The 18,088-nt window shown below is 40.0% G+C and overlaps 1 protein-coding gene across 5 annotated transcripts in view; it reads left to right on the top strand.

The window, feature by feature from the left end:
* zzz3 (zinc finger, ZZ-type containing 3) overlaps positions 1-18,088 on the top strand; it is a 173,416-nt gene that overhangs the window by 138,919 nt on the left and 16,409 nt on the right. For all 5 annotated transcript variants that reach the window (XM_063064726.1, XM_063064727.1, XM_063064729.1 and 2 more), the window contains 6 exons: positions 455-602; positions 969-1,099; positions 3,689-3,760; positions 6,278-6,379; positions 7,280-7,375; positions 16,511-16,666. In XM_063064726.1, coding sequence (XP_062920796.1) covers positions 455-602; positions 969-1,099; positions 3,689-3,760; positions 6,278-6,379; positions 7,280-7,375; positions 16,511-16,666 — 705 coding nt within the window. The remainder of the gene's footprint in view (positions 1-454; positions 603-968; positions 1,100-3,688; positions 3,761-6,277; positions 6,380-7,279; positions 7,376-16,510; positions 16,667-18,088) is intronic.

Here is an 18,088-nt window from a genome sequence, read left to right as displayed (position 1 = left end):
GGTGAAAAGTGAAATGTTTAAGGGGGATATGTGGGAGCAGTTCTTTATTCAGAGAGAGGTGTGAGTATGGAGCGAGCTGCCAGCAGAATTGGTAGATGAAAGTTTGATTTGAACATTTAAGAGACATTTGGATAGCTACATGGATGGGAGGGCATTTTCTGGAGGCAGGAAAATGGAACTAGGCAGAATAATAGCTTGCGTGGACAAGATGGGCAGAAGGGCCTGTTTCTGTGCTGTAGTATTCTAAGTGCATCAAATTCCTTAGTGATAAAAAGTTGATGAATCTGCTTCCTTTAGCCTTTCAGTCGCTTTTTTTATCAGATGTATTTGCTCAAAATATTTCTCTACTTCTCCTGCAAATCTCAGAATCATCGACAGTTACTTTAGCTGTGTCTAAGAACATGCACCTGATGAGGTCAGATTTATAACTAAAGAAAACTTGCCGTTAATGTAGGTTGACATGGGGCTTCCTTGTCCGCAAAGAGTGGTTCAGCTGCCTCAGATTCCATGGGACCATTATACATCTGGAATTGGACATTTTGATAAAGAATATAGAAATAAGAAACACAACACAAGGAGGTTAAAACTCATCTTTGACAAAGGTATAATGTGTTCATGTTCAGTTTCCTTTATACCCCCACTTTATCGTAAGCCCTTATTAAAATGTAGCTTAAAATCTTACTAAATCTGTGTATTTCTCTTTCTGGATGTCATATGTCTTTGTAGAATTATTTTATTGTTGATCGTAGAGTTTTACAACAGAAAAAAAGGTTATTTAACTCTTGAAGCTTGTGTTAACTGTTTCCAATAGATATCCAATTAGTGTCACTCCCTTGCCTTTTCCCTATAGCTTAATAATGAATTAATTGGTCCTTTTCCAATATAAGTAACCCATTGTTATTTGAAAACTGCATTTGGCTTTTCCTCTAATTTTATTTAACATCTCAATGTGTTCTTGTCTCACTTAGGATTGCCTCTGAGACCAAAAAGTCCCATGGATTCCAAGAAAGATGCAGAGTCATCATCCTCTTCTTTTTACTCTTCAGTGTTGCCTTCTAGTGATGCCCCTGACATAATGACATCAAACAGTCGTACACAGGTAAGAAACATACTTCGAAACAGTTGTGAAAATTAATTACTTGCAATGTTTTAATTTAGTGCTATCTTCAGAAAGAAAATACAAAGTTGGTACAAAGTTTTGCCTCGAAATAAACTGTGTAAATTGGAAGACTCAAATTTATGTTGCCTTCGGATTTAGTCTTAGTTTTACTATAAAACCAATGGAAAGCTGTATTGTTATGTTGCAGTACTACAGTAATACATTTTTTGGGAGTGGGGGGGGGGGTCACAATTTTTTTCCTGCCAGTATGATTCTTTTACAAAAAGAAATCCTTAATTTGTAAGGAGAGTAATAGATTTTCTTCACTTTTTTCACTTTAAATTTGAGGCTATGAGCTAAAGTGATCTTTAGAAGTATGTCACTGAAGTATGAAAGGCAATATTAATTTTGATAGAAATGATTTTCAATGAACAAAAACTATAGGAGAAGAATTAGGCCATTTGGCCCATTGAGCCTGTTCCGTCATGGCTGATTTATTATCCCTCTCAACACTGTTCTCCCGGCTTCTCTCCATAACCTTTGTTGGCCTTGCTAATCAATAACCAATTCAACCTTTGCTTTAAATATACTCAATGACTTGGCCTCCATAGCCATCTGTGGCAATAAAATCCACAGATGGGTCCCAGCTATGCCTGCCTGTTTGTCGGCTACATGGAACAGTCTATGTTCCAAGCCTACACTGGTGACCATCCCGCACTTTTCCTACGCTACATTGACGACTGTGTTGGTGCTGCTTCCTGCACATGTGCTGAACACATTTACTTCATCCACTTTGCCTCTAACTTCCACCATGCTCTCAAATCCACTTGGCCCATTTCCGACACCTCCTTTCCCTTCCTTGATCTCACTGTCTCAATCTCTGGAGACTGCTTATCCACCAATGTATATTACAAATCCATGGACTTTCACAGCTACCTGGACTACACTATGTCAATCCCTGCTTCTTGTAAAAATGCCATCCCCTTTTCACAGTTCCTCCGTTTCTACCACATCTGCTCTCAGGTTGAGGCTTTTCGTTCTAGAACGAAGGAGATGTCCTCCTTTATCGAAGAAAGGAGCATCCCTTTCTCTACCATAATGCTGTCCTGAACCGCATCTCTTCCATTCCTTGCATGTCTGCTCTTACCCCATCTTCTCGCCACCCTCCCAGGGATAGGGTTGTTCTTGTCCTCACCTACCAACCCACCAGCCTCCACGTCCAGCACATAATTCTTCGAAATTTCTGCCCCCTCCAATGGGATCCCACCACCAAGCATATCCTTACCTCCCTCCCTTTCTGTTTTCCACAGGGATCACTCTCTACAGGACTCTCTTGTCCATTTGTCCCTCCCCACTGATCTCCCTCCTGGCACTTATCCTTGCAAGCAGAACAAGTGCTTCACCCTCCCCTACACCACCTCCCTCACTACCTTTCAGGGCCCTAAACAGTTTTTGCAGGTGAGGCGACACTTCAGCTGTGAGTCTCTTGGGGTCATTTACTGTGTTCAGCGCTCCCGGTGTGGCCTTCTGTAGATTTGGAGAGGTAGATGTGGATTTGGAGATTCCATCCGCCAGAACGAGTGGGATGTCCCAGTGGCCACCCATTTTAATTCCACTTCCCATTCCCATTCCAATATGTCCATCATGGCCTCTTCTACTGTCATGATGAGACCACACTTAGGTTGGAGGAACAACACCTTGTATTCTGTTTGGATAGCCTCCAACCTGATGGCATGAACATTGATTTCTCAAACTTCTGGTAATGCCTCCCCCACCCCTCTTCACCTTTTCCCATCCCCCTTTCCCTCTCTCACCTTATTTCCTTGTCAACCCATCACCTCCCTCTGGTCGTCCTCCAGCTTTTTCTTTCTTCCATGGCCTTCTGTCTCTTTCACCAATCAACTTCCCAGCTTTATACTTCATCCCTCCCCCTCCAGGTTTCACCCATCACCTTGTGTTTTTCTCTCCCCTCCCCCCACCTTTTAAATCTACCCTTCAGCTTTTTTTCTCCTGTCCTGGGAAAAAAAATGACAACTTGACTTTTTTCCATAGATGCTTGCTGAGTTCCTCCAGCATTTTGTGTGTGTTGCTCGGATTTCCAGCATCTGCAGATTTTCTCTTGTTTGTGATTCAACACCCTCTGCCTAAAGAAATTCCTCCTAATCTCTGTTCTAAAATGATGTCTTTGTATTCTGAGGGTGTGCCCTCTGGGGCTAGACTCCCCTACTCTTGGAAAGATCCTCTCAGCAGAATTATGCCAGATTGATCTCACTGTGAAGAAACTTGCACTGGACAGAAAAATACAACATGGTTTGCTTTCAGCTATAAGAAATACTGTTTGAACCAGCTTTAAGTTATTTGTTTGTGGAATGTTGTATCTGTGATAACCAAGTTAGCAGTATGTTGAGTAGGTGGTGAAGCATTGGGAAATGGCCCCATGTGCATAACAATAATGTGTACAAAGCTGCATTTTAAATTAAATCTGGTGAGTTTACAAAGCAGAGTTAGAAAATGAAGCTTATTATTTTTGAATACATTGTATGAAAGATGATATTTAAAGACTTTTCCCCCTGTTGTAAACATTTTCAGGTAATACGAGGAAGAATTTGTGATGACTCCAAATCGGAAACATTTAACCAGCTATGGAGTGTAGAAGAACAGGTGAGTTTTTGATCCACAGGGCACACAGGAGTATAATGCACATGAAGCTAGGGCACTGAGCGCAATGGTAGCGTCGCACCTAGAATAAGGCTACTATGGTGCCAGCAGCCCAGTTTCACTTTCTAGCATTGTCTGTAAAGAATTTGTACGTTCTCCCCATGACTGCATGGCTTCCCTCCATGTCCCCCAGTTTCCTTCCACATTACAAACTTGTATAGGTTAGGTTTCGCAAACTGTGGGCATACCTTGTTGATGCCGGTAGCTTGGCAACATTTGCAGGCTGTTCCCAGCGCATCCTCTGACTTCTGACAATTTTCCTGAGATGCAGCCAGGATATCTGCTACCTTCCTCTGTGAAATCCATTCTGTTTTCTTCACTGACTTTGACCAGCAACAAACTGAGGCTAATTTAACCACCCATCTTTTTGCCTCAGTATGTCAGTAATAGCTGCATCATCACTACACTTCATCTGAGCCTGATTAAGGTTCCTGGCCCAAAACATTGACTGTTTACTCCCTTCCATAGATGCTGCCTGACCTACTGAGTTCCTCCAGCATTTTATAAGACCATAAAACATCGGAGCAAATAAAGACCACTCAGCTTCACTATTCCATCATGGCTGATTGATTATCCCTTTCAACCCCATTCCCCTGCCTTCTCCCCTTAACTTTTGATGCCCTGACTAATCAAGAGCCTATCCCCTTCCACTTTAAGTATACCCAATGCCGTGGCCTGTGTGGCAATGAATTCCACAAATTCCATATCCCCGGCTGAAGAAATCCCTCCTCATCTCCGTTCTAAATGGATATTCTTCTATTCTGAGGCTACGCCCTCTGATCCTAGACTCCCCCACTATAGGAAACATCCTCTCTGCATTGGTCTTGAGCCATCAAGTGGCTCCTCATAAGTTAACCCTTTCATTCCCAGAATCATTCTCTTGAATCTCCTCTGGATACTTTCCAGTGCCAGCACATATTTTCTCAGATAAGGGACCCCAGACTGTTCACAGGTCTGACCAATGCCTTATAAAGACTCAGCATTACATCCTTGTTTTTATATTTCTCGTCCTCTTGAAATGAAATTGCATTTGCCTTCCTTACCACCAACTATACGTTAACCTTAGGGAATCCAGCCTGAGGCCTCCCACGTCCCTTAGCACCTGATTTTTGAATTTTCTCCCCTTCTACCAAAAAGCATGACCATACACTTTCCTACACTATACTCCATCTGCTACTTCTTTGTGCATTCTCCCAATCTATATCCTTCTACAGACTCCCTGCTTCCTCAACACAACCTGCCCTTCCTCCTATCTTCATTTTGTCTGCAAACTTGGCCACAAAGTCATCAACTCTGTCATCCAAATCATTGGCATATAATGTGGAAAAAAAAGTAGTCCAAACAACATCCCCTGCAGAACACCACTAGTTACGAACTAGAAAAGGCCCCCCTTTATTCCCACTCTTTGCCTTCTGCCAATCTTCTATCTATGCTAGTATCTTTCTTGTAATACTATAAGCTGTTATCTTGTTAAGCAGCCTCATGTGTGAAACTTTGTCAAAGACCTTCTGAAAATTCAAGTGTACAACATCTACTGACTTTCCTTTGTCTATCCTGCTCGTTATATCCTCAAAGAATTCCAACAGCTTTGACAGGCAGGATTTCCCCTTAAGGCAACCACGATGACTTTGGCCTATTTCATCAAGTGCCTCCAACTACCCCATATTGTTTATGTTGTGGATGTTGTTTACTTCAATTTTTCAGAAGGCCTTTGACAAGGTGTCACAATGCAACATCTCCTCAGGAACTCTGGTGCACATTTGTCTGTGCTACTCAAGATTTCCAGCATCTGCAGAAGTCTTTGATTCCTTCACATATCCCCACTTTTAATTTTATACACTTCAATTAAGTCACCCCTAAGCTGCTTTTGTTGTAAAGAATATTATCCTCTGCTTAACCAATCTTTCCCAATGGCTAGTGTTCCAACCCTAGGAATTTCCCTGCATCCTTTAAGTCATAGGAAGAAGAGTCATGGAATCATAGAACATTACAGCACCAATGCAGGTCTTTTGGCCCATCTAGTCCATCCAAATTATTATCCTACCTCATCCCATCAACCTGTACCTGGACCATGGCTCTCCATACCTATCCATGTACCTATCCAAATTTCTCTTAAATGTTGAAATCGAATCTGTGTCCACCACTTCCATTGGCAGCTCATTCTGCACTCTCACCATCCTCTAAGAGAAGAGGTTCTCCCTCATGTTCCCCTTAAACCTTTCACTCTTCACCCTTAACCCATGACCTCTCGTTCTAGTATCACCCAACCTCAGTGGAAAAAGTCTGTTTGTGCTAACCCTATCTATATCCCTCATTTGCCTACAGATTTGCTGTCCTATCCCCCTTCACTCTATTAGGAGGTATAAGGTACGCTTCCAACAGAGGAATTGTCCCTCTTTGACAGAGCAAGACAAAAGGAAATATTTTTACAGTGAAATATCTTTTTATTGCTTTTGATAGAAAAGATTGGAGGAACTGCTCCTTAAATATCCCCCTGAAGAAGTGGAAACACGACGCTGGCAGAAAATAGCAGACAAATTGGGCAACCGTACTGCCAAGCAGGTAACTGCGAATGTAACTCTGTTGTTCTGCTGAGCATGTTGGCATGCTAGGTTGACGCCAGAATATGTGGCACTATTTACAGGCTGCTCCAGCACATTTTTGGATGTCTTGATTATTAATGCAAACGGTACATTTCACTGTATGTTTCGATGTACATGTGATAAATAAATCTGAATCTGCAACCTAATTCGTCTTCGATGTCAGCTTCATTGAACTCGCATCACAATTGTATATTGTGTATAATGATTTATTACATGCTTAGAAATGTTCATTATCACATAAATAGTTGAGGCCCAGTAAACTGTTTAGAAAGGCTGGCTCTATAGTCAAACTGGACACACTGAAAGTTGTGTTAGAACAAATGACCCTTCGAATTAATCAAGAAAACAGCTGCAATTTTCTTCAGTTTTGGGGATACTAGCCACTTAATTGGGGCAGGGAACTGTTGCCAAAAGTTTCTAACTAACATCATTTGCGTGCACTTGCGTGGCTGTTAGACACTCCTTCATTAATAAGTATTCAGTACATTAAGCCTGTTCCACCATTTCATTATGCCTGATGTATTATACCCACCAACCCGTTCTCCTGCCTTCTCCCCATAATCTTTGTTGTCCTTACAAATCAAGAACTTCGCTTTCAATATATCCAATGACTTGGCCTGCTCAGCTGCTTATGGCAATGAATTCCACAGATTTAGCGCCCTCTGGCTAAAGAAATTCCTCCTCATCTCTATTCTAGATAGATGTCTTATTCTGAGGCTGTGTCCTCTGGTCCTAGACTCCCCCACTTTAGGATACATCTCTCCATGGCCACTCTATCTAGGCCTTTCAATATTCGAAATTCTAGCCTTCTGACGTTATAGTGAGCTATTAAATTTTTGTCTGTTTTCTTGTTATCCAGGTTGCCAGCAGGGTGCAGAAATATTTTATTAAGTTGGCTAAAGCTGGAATCCCTATTCCAGGAAGAACTCCAAATGTGTACCTGCATTCAAAAAAGGTATTGTAGTTGTGTGCATAATATTAAATGGATAAAGCATGGCGACACATTTCTCTTCCTGGTTATGCTTTTAAAAAAGGGTTTATTGGTATTGGTCGCGTACCAAGATACAGTGAAGATTCTTACATACTGTTTATACAGATTAGATCATTACACGGTGCTTTGAGGTAGAACAAAGTAAAACAAGGGTCAGCAAGGTAGCGTGGTGGTTAGCACAACACTTTACAGTACCAGCAACCTGGGTTCTATTCCCACCACTGTCTGTAAGAAGTTTATACATTCTCCTTGTGGCTGTGTGGATTTCCTCCCACCTTCCAAAGATGTACTAGTTGGTAGGTTAATTGGTCATTGTAAATTGTCCTGTGATTAGGCTGGGATTGCTGAGTGGTGTGGCTCAAAGGGCTGGAAGGGCCTTTTCTGCACTGAATCTCAATGAACAATAACAGAATGCAGAAGAAAGCATAAAAGTTACAGAGCAAGTGCGGTAGAGGTAAACAGTAAAGTGCAAGGTGATGATGAGATTATGAAATCAAGAGTCCATCATATTGTACAAGAGGTCCTTTCAAGAGTCTAGTAACAATGGGATAAAAACAGTCTTTAAGCCTCGTGGTACATGCTTTCATGTTTTTATATCTTCTTCCTGATGGAAGAGGGGAGAAGAGAGAATGTCCAGTGTGGGTGGCTCTTAGGTTATGTTGGCTACTTTGCTGAGACAGTGGAAAGTATAGACAGAGTCCATAGAGGGAGGCTGGTTTTCGTGATTTGCTGAGTTGTGTCCACAGTTCTCTGCAGTCACAGGCAGAGCAGTTGCCTTGCGAGGTGGTTATGCATCCAGATACAATACTTGATGGCACATTGATTAAAAATTGGTAAGAATCGACAGGGTTTGTCCTTTTCCAGATTTTTTGACCTTGGCTCAGTGTTCCTGAGTTTAACTGGGGTGAAGGAGCCTCCACAGATACTGTTGCTGAGATTTTGCCATTAGTCCATTAGAGGGAGTGCTTGTGCAATTCTGACTTGAAGAGCTGTTTCACAGAAACTGTAATTGATTAGCTTGTTTATTATTATTATTTTTGGTTTTTTTTCCTCATTGAACTGCTGCTGCTAAGTGAACAAATTTCACGTCACATGCAGGTGATGATAATTCTGATTCTGACAATTCAGAATCAGGTTTATTATCACTGACTGGTATCATTAAATGTGTTGTTTTGCGGTAACAATACAGTACGTCAATGGAACGTAGTGGTTAGTGTGACATTATTACAGCTCGGAGCATCAGTTCAATCCCAGTGTCCTCAGTAAGGAGTTTGTTCGTCCTCCCCATGGAATGCATGGGTTTTCTCCGGATGTTCCGGTTTCTTCCCACAGTCCAAAGACATACAGGTTAGTAGATTATAATTTGTCCCGTGATTAGGCTAGGGTTAGATCAGGGGTTGCTGGGGCATCTTGACCGAAAGGACTGAAGGCTTATTCTGTACTGTATCTCTAAATAAAAATAAAATACATTTTAAAACTTATAAGTTACAGCGAAAGAGAAGTTAAGTAGTGCAAAAAAAGTGAGTAAAAAATAGTGTTCATGGGTTCGTGGCTCATTCAGGTATCTGGAGAAGAAGGTGTTTCCAGAATGTTGAGTGTTTTTTCAGGGATTGATGGTGGCAAACTCATTACCTTCATACTGTCCTGTCTATGTAATGTGAGTTAGTGTTAATTCAGTATAACATGGGGAAGTGACACAATTTTACTATAATTGGTAATAAGAGAGAGAAATGAGATGAGATCTTTTTTGTTCGATGACTGAGTTATTTTGGTTCTGGCAAGCACAGTTGTGAAGGATGATGGAGGCAGAGTTAATGAACAATTTTCACAAGGATTGCTACTTGGAGATATAAAGCCTAAGGAGAGGTTGGACAGAATTGCATTGTTTTCTCTGGAACATTGGGAGGCTGAGGGAAGACCTGATAGAAGAATATAAAATTATGAAGAACATTGATAAGCTAGATAGTCAGTCTTTTTCCCATGGCTAGAGGACATAGATTTAGATACAAAAACCTGAAAGCATGTACCACCAGACTCAAGGACAACTTCTGTTCCACTGTCCCAGAAGATTGAATATTTCCCTGTATAATAAGATGGACTCCTGAACTCACAGTCCACCTCATTGTGACCTTGCATCTTATTGTCTACCTGCACTACACTTTCTCTGTAACTGTAGCAGTTAATGCTGTATTCTGTGTTGTACCTTGTACTACCTCAGTTCACTGTTGTAATGAATTGATCCATATAGATAGTGTGCAAGATGTTTTGCACTCTACCTTAGTACATGTGACAATAGTAAGTCAATTTACCAATTTTAAGGTAGGGGGAGTGTTTAAAGGAAATGTGTGGTGTAATTTTATTACAGGTGTCTGGAATACACTACTGGGTTGCATGGGGAAGCTGAAGCGATATGGCATTTAAGAAGCATTTTAGATAGGGGCATGAACATGTTAGGTATGGAGAGAGATGGATTGTTGAAAGCAGACCAGGAAGTTTCATTAATGTGGGAACACGGGCTGGTGCCTATACTGTACTGTTCTATGTTCAATGTACAGGGGTCAGGACAATGGGATGAATGAATAGCTCTTCGTAAAATTTGTCATTGGATGTTTTGGAGTGGAAGCTAAAGTCTCCCAAAGTACTTGATGTGGAGATATTACTAATCGTATATGGTCAAATCATATTTTCTACACATGCACTGTAAAAATATATAAAACAAGCATAACACAAGGAAATCTGTAGATGCTGGAATTTCAAGCAACACACATCAAAGTTGCTGGTGAACACAGCAGGCCAGGCAGCATCTATTGGAAGAGGTACAGTCAACGTTTTGGGCCGAGACCCTTCGTCAGGACTAACTGAAACAGCTCTTCTTTCAGTTAGTCCTGACGAAGGGTCTCGGCCCAAAACGTTGACTGTACCTCTTCCAATAGATGCTGCCTGGCCTGCTGTGTTCACCAGCAACTTTTATGTGTAAAACTTAAAGCATTATCAGCATTAATAATTGTATTGCAAGAGATATACTTCTAATTTTATCACATTGGCGTTGTGAAGCTTAAAGTATGAGGTAATGAAACCTTTATTCATGACTGACAATTGTTAATGAAAGTTGTGATTGTCGGTGTGGCAGGTTCTGATTTTATGTAAAAGATGAAGTGCGGGTCTTACTAAAGAAAGCTTAAACTGCGAGAGAATGCCACCTTTTCCACTGAGGTCGGGTGAGACTAGAACTAGTGGTCATAAGGGTGAAAGCTGGAATATTTTAGGGAAACCTGTGGAGGGGGAACCTTTGTGCAAGTATGCAACAAGCTGCCAGCAGAAATGGTAGATGGGGGATCAAATGCACCACTTAAGAGAAACTTGGATAAATACTTGGAAGGCAGGGTTAAAGGGAGCTATCGTCCAGCATCAGGGGTTCCCAACCAGTGATCCATGGACCCTTCGGTTAATGGTAGGAGTCCATGGCATAAAAAAGGTTGGGGAACCCTGGTCCAGGTACAGTTGATGGGACTAAGCAGAATAACTGTTTGATACAGACTAGATAGGTCGAGGGGCCTGTTCTGTGCTGTAGTACTCTATGACTTGAAGTAACCTGAGTACTGCAAAGACTAAAATTTTAGGTGATATGAGAGCTTTGTTAATGGGCCAGAGTAGCATAAACAGGTGAGGAAAGCCATATTATACTGAAGTTGGTGTACATTAGTTCCTGCAGAATTCACCATTTTGCCAAATGTTCCAGACTCCTACAGGCTGGTAATGGACTACATTCTGGATTTGCATAATATTTGTTATTTTGCTTCAGTTAAGTTTAATCAAGAATATAATTAGAAATAATTTCAGACTGCCCAAAAACTAATTATATTTAATGGAGCAGTACAACCCTACTGTCAATTACTGTGCTTCTCAGAAGTATGAAGGGTGTTTTGGGGAGTAACGTGATACATGGTATATTCTTAATTATCTTCTGGTTCAGGTTGCTCAGTGTAAGAATCACACAAGGTTGGAGCGGATTTCGAACTAGTTTCCACATCCGACCACGTGACCTCTCTGGAATGGAGCATCATTTCAGCCAGGCCTCCTGCTCCTGATGCTTTTCAGTGTCCCAATTCAGGAGGGGTGATGCTGAGAACACATGAGAGAATTTGGTTGAAGTTAAGGTTTATTGTCGTTCAATGATATACATGTTTCCAGCCAAACAAAGCACTGTTACTCTGGGTACAAAATGCAGTACATATAGTCATACACACCACATATAATGATCCAGCACATACAGTCACTGATTAATATTGGCACAAGTCTCTGAGTGGCCTGGCCTGAAGGTTGGCAGGCTGACATAAAGTGCGAGCAAGGTGGAAGCTTATGTACGACAGTACAATGTTACAGGCACCATTATAATAAAACACAGTGGTATAAACTTGTGAAAAAGCAGCAATAAAAGGTTAAAAATAACGTGCAGAATAAGAGTGTGTCTGTGAGCTAGGGAGTGGCAGGGGCATTCAGACAGGGTGTGCATGCGTGTTGGGTGGCAGCAGTGTTAGGAATTCTTAAGAAGTCTAACAGCCTGGGGCAAGAAGCTGTAACCCAGCCTGACAGTTCTGGCTGTTATGTTGCAGTACCTTCTGCCTGACAGCGGGAGGTCAAAGAGATTGTGAGAAGAATGAGAGAGGTATTTGTTTTCTACAATTCCACCCCCAATTCTCTCCCAGCACACCCCCTTTCTCTACCTAAGAATGTTATGATTTCTTCACCAATTTTTAAAACATTTGCTCATCCTTTCTTTGCCTAATTTAACATCTGTTCTTACTTGTTTTAATTCATTTCTCTCATTTCAACATCTGTTCTTATTTGTTTTTTATTCCTTTCTCTCAACTGTTACTTGCTTAACACAGTCTGTCAATCTTTATCTTTTCCTCCTCTTTGGTATAGTTGGCCCACACACTGTCTGTGGTAGCCAGCCATGCTGTTTTTCACATATATAGCTTGAGCAGCTAAGGTGCAAAATGTGATATGGATGAAGAGTAATGTATTCTTAAAGGTTGTTTCAATGTGTGCAATCATTGTGATTGGTTTAGTCTGGGTTTGGCTGAACTAGAGTGCATTATAACAGCAAGTGTTCACCCCTTAGGGATGCTTTCTTGTTACTAACACATCTACAATCACATTGTTATTCCTTCGTTCCCATGCATCACTATGTTGTAGGGGATTAAGGATGCAAAAACCATGTTTGAAGTTGAGTATGTTGGTCTAATGCCCCATAGTTGTACTGTGAGAGTGATAGGATGCTGGAAAGGTTGTGTCTCAGTTAATGTTTCCTGCCTTTAGATCTGAAAAAAAAAATTCAAACAGCAGGGCATTCTCCCAGTTAATTCTCTCAACATAAACTCAGTAGCCACTTTATGAAATACTGAAGGAACCTAATAAAGTGGGTACCGCATATTTGTTCATGGTCTTTTGCTGCTGTAGCCCATCCACTTCAAAATTTGACATGTTGTGCATTCAGAGATGTTCTTCTGCACACCACTGTTGTAACAGTTACTTTGCCTTCCTGTAAGCTTGAATCAAAGTGTGGTCATTCTCCTCTGACCTCTTTCATATAATATGGTATTTTCGCAGAACTGCTGGTCACTGGGTTGTTTTGTTTCTCACACCATTCTCTGTAAACTCATTGTGTGTGAAAATCCCAGGAGAACAGCAGTTTCTGAAATACTCAAACCACCCTGTCTCCATAAGCCAAAGTCACTTGGATCACATTTCTTCCCCATTCCGATTTGGTCTGAATAACAAAGGAACCTCTTGACCATGTCTGCATGCTTTTATGCATTGTTGCTGCCGCATGATTAGCTGATATTTGCATAAATGAGCAAATGTACAGCTGCACCTAATAAAGTGGCCACTGAGTGCAGTTTTGCTTATAGAAGGATTATTAGGGCGCCAGTTCATTGCAGGCTTGCTTTCATGACAACAATGACTGTACTTCAAATGTTGTCCACTGGGATACTTTGAGGTTGTGGTGAAGCAAAATACAAGTTCGCAATTACAATTTGAGAAGGCTTTGCTCCACATAGGCTGTTTGACCCACTGAATTCCTCCAGCAGTTTGTTTTTTTTTGCATCATCTGCAGTGTTTCTTCAGTTACTCAACCCCTGAGCTCTGAGATTCTCTGTTTTAAATGCTTCCCCCTTCTCTTTCCTCCTTTAACATACATAAGACATAAGAAGTGCCTTTTTAAAAGTATTAACCCCCGCCCATGGAAGTTTTAATGTTTTATTGTTTTACAACATTGAATCACAGTGGATTTAATTTGCTTTTTTGACACTGATAACAGAAAAAGTCTCTTTTGCGTCAAAGAGAAAACAGATGTCTACAAATGATCTAAATCAATTACAAATATAAAACACAAAATGATTGATGGCATAAATATTCACCCCTTCAAATCAGTATTTTGTAGATGCACCTTTGGTATGTATTTTGTTGTATTCATTTTACCCTCTATCTTCACAAGCCTTCCAGGGCCTGCCGTAGTGAAGCATCCCACAGCATGATGCAGCCACCACCACGCTTCACGGTAGGGATGGTATGTTTTTGATGATGTGCGGTATTTGGCATATGCCAAACATAGCATTTAGTCTGATGGCCAAAAAAGCTCAATTTTGGTTTCATCAGACCACAGAATCTACTTGTAGCTGACTTCAGTGTCTCCTAAATGCCTTTTGGCAAACTCCAGCTGAGATTTCATGTGAGTTTTTTCAATAGTCCTTTTCTCTTTGCCACTCTCTCATAAAGCTGCGACTGGTGAAACTATGGGCAAAAGTTGTTGTATGCTCAATCTCACCCATCTCGGCCACTAAAGCTTGTAACTCCTTCAGAGTTGTCCTGGGTCTCTTGGTGGCCGACCTCACTAGTCTCCTTGCATGGTCATTCACTTTTTGAGGACGGCCTGCTCTAGGCAGATTTACAGCTGTGCCATATTCTTTCCATTTCCTGATGATTGACTTAACTGTGCTCCAAGGGATATTCAGTGACTTGGAAATTTTTTTTGTATCCATCTCCTGACTTGTGCTTTTCAGTAACCTTTTCATGGAGTTTCTTGGAGTGTTATTTTGTCTTCATGGTGTTAGTTTTTGCCAGGGTACTGACTCACCGGCAGTTGGACCTTCCAGATACAGGTGTATTTTTACTACAGTCAATTGAAACACTTTTGACTGCCCACAGTGATCTCCATTTAACTAATTATGTGACTTCTAAAACCAGTTGCCTGCACCAGTGATGATTTAGTGTATCATATTAAAGGGGCTGAATACTTATGCAATCAGTTGTTCTATATTTATAATTAATTTAGATCACTTTGTAGAGATCTGTTTTCACTTTGACAGGAGAGTCTTTTCTGTTGGTCAGTGTCAAAAAAGCCAAATTAAATTCTCTGTGATTCAGTGTTGTAAAAGAATATAACATGAAAACTTCCAAGGGGGGGGAGGTGTGATTACTTTTTATAAACACTGTATGTACTTCATTGACCATTGACCAAAGCTATTTGTTACCTGACATTTTATCTTCAGTAACATTGAGCATCTTTTTTTGGTGTGATAACATCCCAGTGAAGAACTTCGGGATGTTGTGGCTATGTTAATAATACTTCATAAAGAACCAATGTTGTTGTCTTTGCTCCCACTATGCATGTGTTTCAGGTTACCCCACTATGGGAATGATGTGGTGGCTTTGGAGATAGGTCAGAAGAGGTTTACCAGGATGCAGCCTGGATTAGAGGGTATTACCTGTAAGGAGTACTTGGACAAATTTGGATTGTTTTCTCTGGAGCAATGGATCCTGAGAGAGGTCATAGAAACAGGCTCTTTTGTCTATCTAATCCATGCCAAAACCATTTAAACTGCCTACTCCCATCGACATGTCCATGTACCTATCCAAACTTTGCTTAAATGTTGAAATCAAGCTTGCATGCACCATCTCGTTCCACACTCTAACGACTCTCTGAGTGAAGTTGTTTTCCCTCGTATTCCCCCCAAACTTTTCACCTTTCATCCTTAACCCATGACCTCGGTTGTAGTCTCACCCCAACTCAGTGGGAAAAGCCTGCTTGTATTTATCCTGCCAATGCCCCTCATAATTTTGACCCATTATATAGAATTAAGAGAGTGATAGATAAGGTAGAGAGCCAGAAACTTATTCCCAGAGTAGAAATGTCGAATTTGAATTTTAAAGGGCATAGCTTTAAGTTGAGAGGGGAAAAGTTTAGAAGGGTGTACTAGGCAAATTGTTTTTACATGGAGGGTGATGGGTACCCTGGAATACACTACCAGAAGCAGATACAGTAGTGTTGTCCAAGAGACGTTTAGCTACTACCATCAGGGAGGAGGTACAGGAACCTTAGATCCACACCACCAGTTTCAGGAGCAGTTATGACCTTACAACCATCAGGTTCCTGAACCAGAGTGGGTAAGTTCACCTACTTCAGTGTAGAACTGACTCCACAACCTGTGGACTCATTTTAAAGGACTCTGCATCTCATGTATGTTTATTTGTTTGTTTATTTATTATTTGCCCATTTGGTTGTTTGTCAGTCTTTATTATGTACAGTTTTTCATAAGTTCTTTTGCATCTCTTTATTTTCCTGTAAATACCTGTAAGAAATCAAATCTCAAGGTAGTATATTGTAACACATATGTACTTTTGACAATAATTTTACCTTAAATTTTTGAACTTCTGGTAGGAACATGAATGTGCATGGAATGGTGAAATACGGATCATGTCCAGGCAAAAAGGATTAGTTTAAGTTGACATCATGCTTGGCAGAGATATTGGGGTGAAGAGCTTGTTCCTGTGATGTACTGTTCTGTGTCTGTTATTCTGATTGATATTTGGAGATAACTGATGTAACAAGTTAGCTTGAATTTAGTGGAATATTGGTTAGGGAGGACCAAAAGATGAAAATAAAAGGCCAACCTGTTGAGAAACTCCAAAAATTTTCTGTTCTACATCATTTTCATTGTTTGTAGTAACTTACCTCCTGTTTTATTCTGCAGGAACAACATGGCCAGGGTGAATCAATGAGTCTAAATCTTTCATTCTCTTTTCAAACTTTAGTCTTCAAACAGACGCCAGCACCCTCTCAATAAGCACCTCTTCCGGCCATCCACCTTCATGGCATCGCATGAACCTCCAGTCTACATGGATGATGAAGATGACCGGGGCAGCATTTACAGCAGTCAGCTAGATGCAGCTGCTGATGACGAGGTCTCGGTAAGTCTCCATAAAGAATTAATGGCCCATAACCCTAGGAGCAAGGTGTCTTACAGTCTGTCCTATTCATCAGATTTTTCCTTTCAATCTGTAGTTTTAAATTGCAGAAACAGAGAAACAGTATCAGATCCTAAGGGAATGTTTGGGCCTCTGTTGTACTTTATTTCATTACATCTCTTAATTAATAAATCAAAAGTATGTGATTTTTCAACTTTCATTCTAAATATTCATAGTGTGCATATTGCAAAAAACATTTAAACATCTTCTATAAATTGGATTAAAACTTTAAATTCTAACCCTAAAGCTAAAGTAGTGACAAACTCTCAAATTTCAACACCATTCCAGTTAAAAAGGTCAACTAGACAAGGTTGTCCACTATCACCTGCTTTATTTGTATTGGCGATAGAGCCATTAGCAGAACTAATTAGAATTGATCCAGATAGTATGGGTTTTAAAGTTAACCAAGAGGAATATAAAATTAATCTTTTTGCCGATGATGTTTTGATCTATTTAACAAACCCACAACATTCGTTACATAAATTATCTTCTAGATTGGATGAATATGGGAAGGTATCAGGTTACAAAATAAACTGGGATAAAAGTGAAATTTTACCTCTTACTAAAGGAGACTATAGTCAATGTCGATTAGTAACCCAATTTAGATGGCCGGTAAATGGTATAAAGTATTTAGGTATAAGACTTGATAATGATGTAAAGAATTTATATAAATTTAATTATTTACCATTATTGAAAAAAATTCAAGAAGATCTTGACAAATGGATGATACTACCAATAACATTAGTAGGTAGAGTCAATGTTGTAAAAATGAATATATTTCCTAGATTACAGTATTTGTTTCAAACATTACCAATACAATTGCCACAGAAATTTTTTCAAGAGTTAAATAAATGTGTGAGAAAATTTCTTTGGAAAGGTAAAATGTCAAGAATATCATTGGAAAAACTGACATGTAAATTTGGGTTAGGAGGGTTACAACTTCCAAACTTTAAAACCTACTATAAAGCACATCAACTTAGATTTATTGCATCTTTTTTCGATGATCAAAAACCAGCATGGATTAAAATAGAACTAGACAAGATAGGAGAAAATAAACCTGAAGATTTTATATATAAATGGGAATCTAAATGGATACGGGAAAAGAAAGAATCTCCTATATTAACACATTTGATTGATCTATGGAATAAGATAAATGTTGATAAGGAAACACAGAAATCTCTATTAGCAAGGAGACCTTTGTTCCAAAACAGACTTATTCCTTTTACAATGGACAATCAACTTTTATATAATTGGTACCAAAAAGGGATTAAATTTATAGGAGATTGTTTTGAGCGAGGTATATTGATGTCATTTGAACAATTAAAGGATAAATATAAAATATCTAATAATACTTTCTTTTGTTAC

Source organism: Mobula hypostoma, chromosome 12, assembly GCF_963921235.1.
Source record: "Mobula hypostoma chromosome 12, sMobHyp1.1, whole genome shotgun sequence".
In the NCBI taxonomy this organism is placed as follows: Eukaryota; Metazoa; Chordata; class Chondrichthyes; order Myliobatiformes; family Myliobatidae; genus Mobula; species Mobula hypostoma.
The sequence above is the reverse complement of the archived record's forward strand: the minus strand, read 5'-3'. Positions and strand labels throughout refer to the sequence as shown.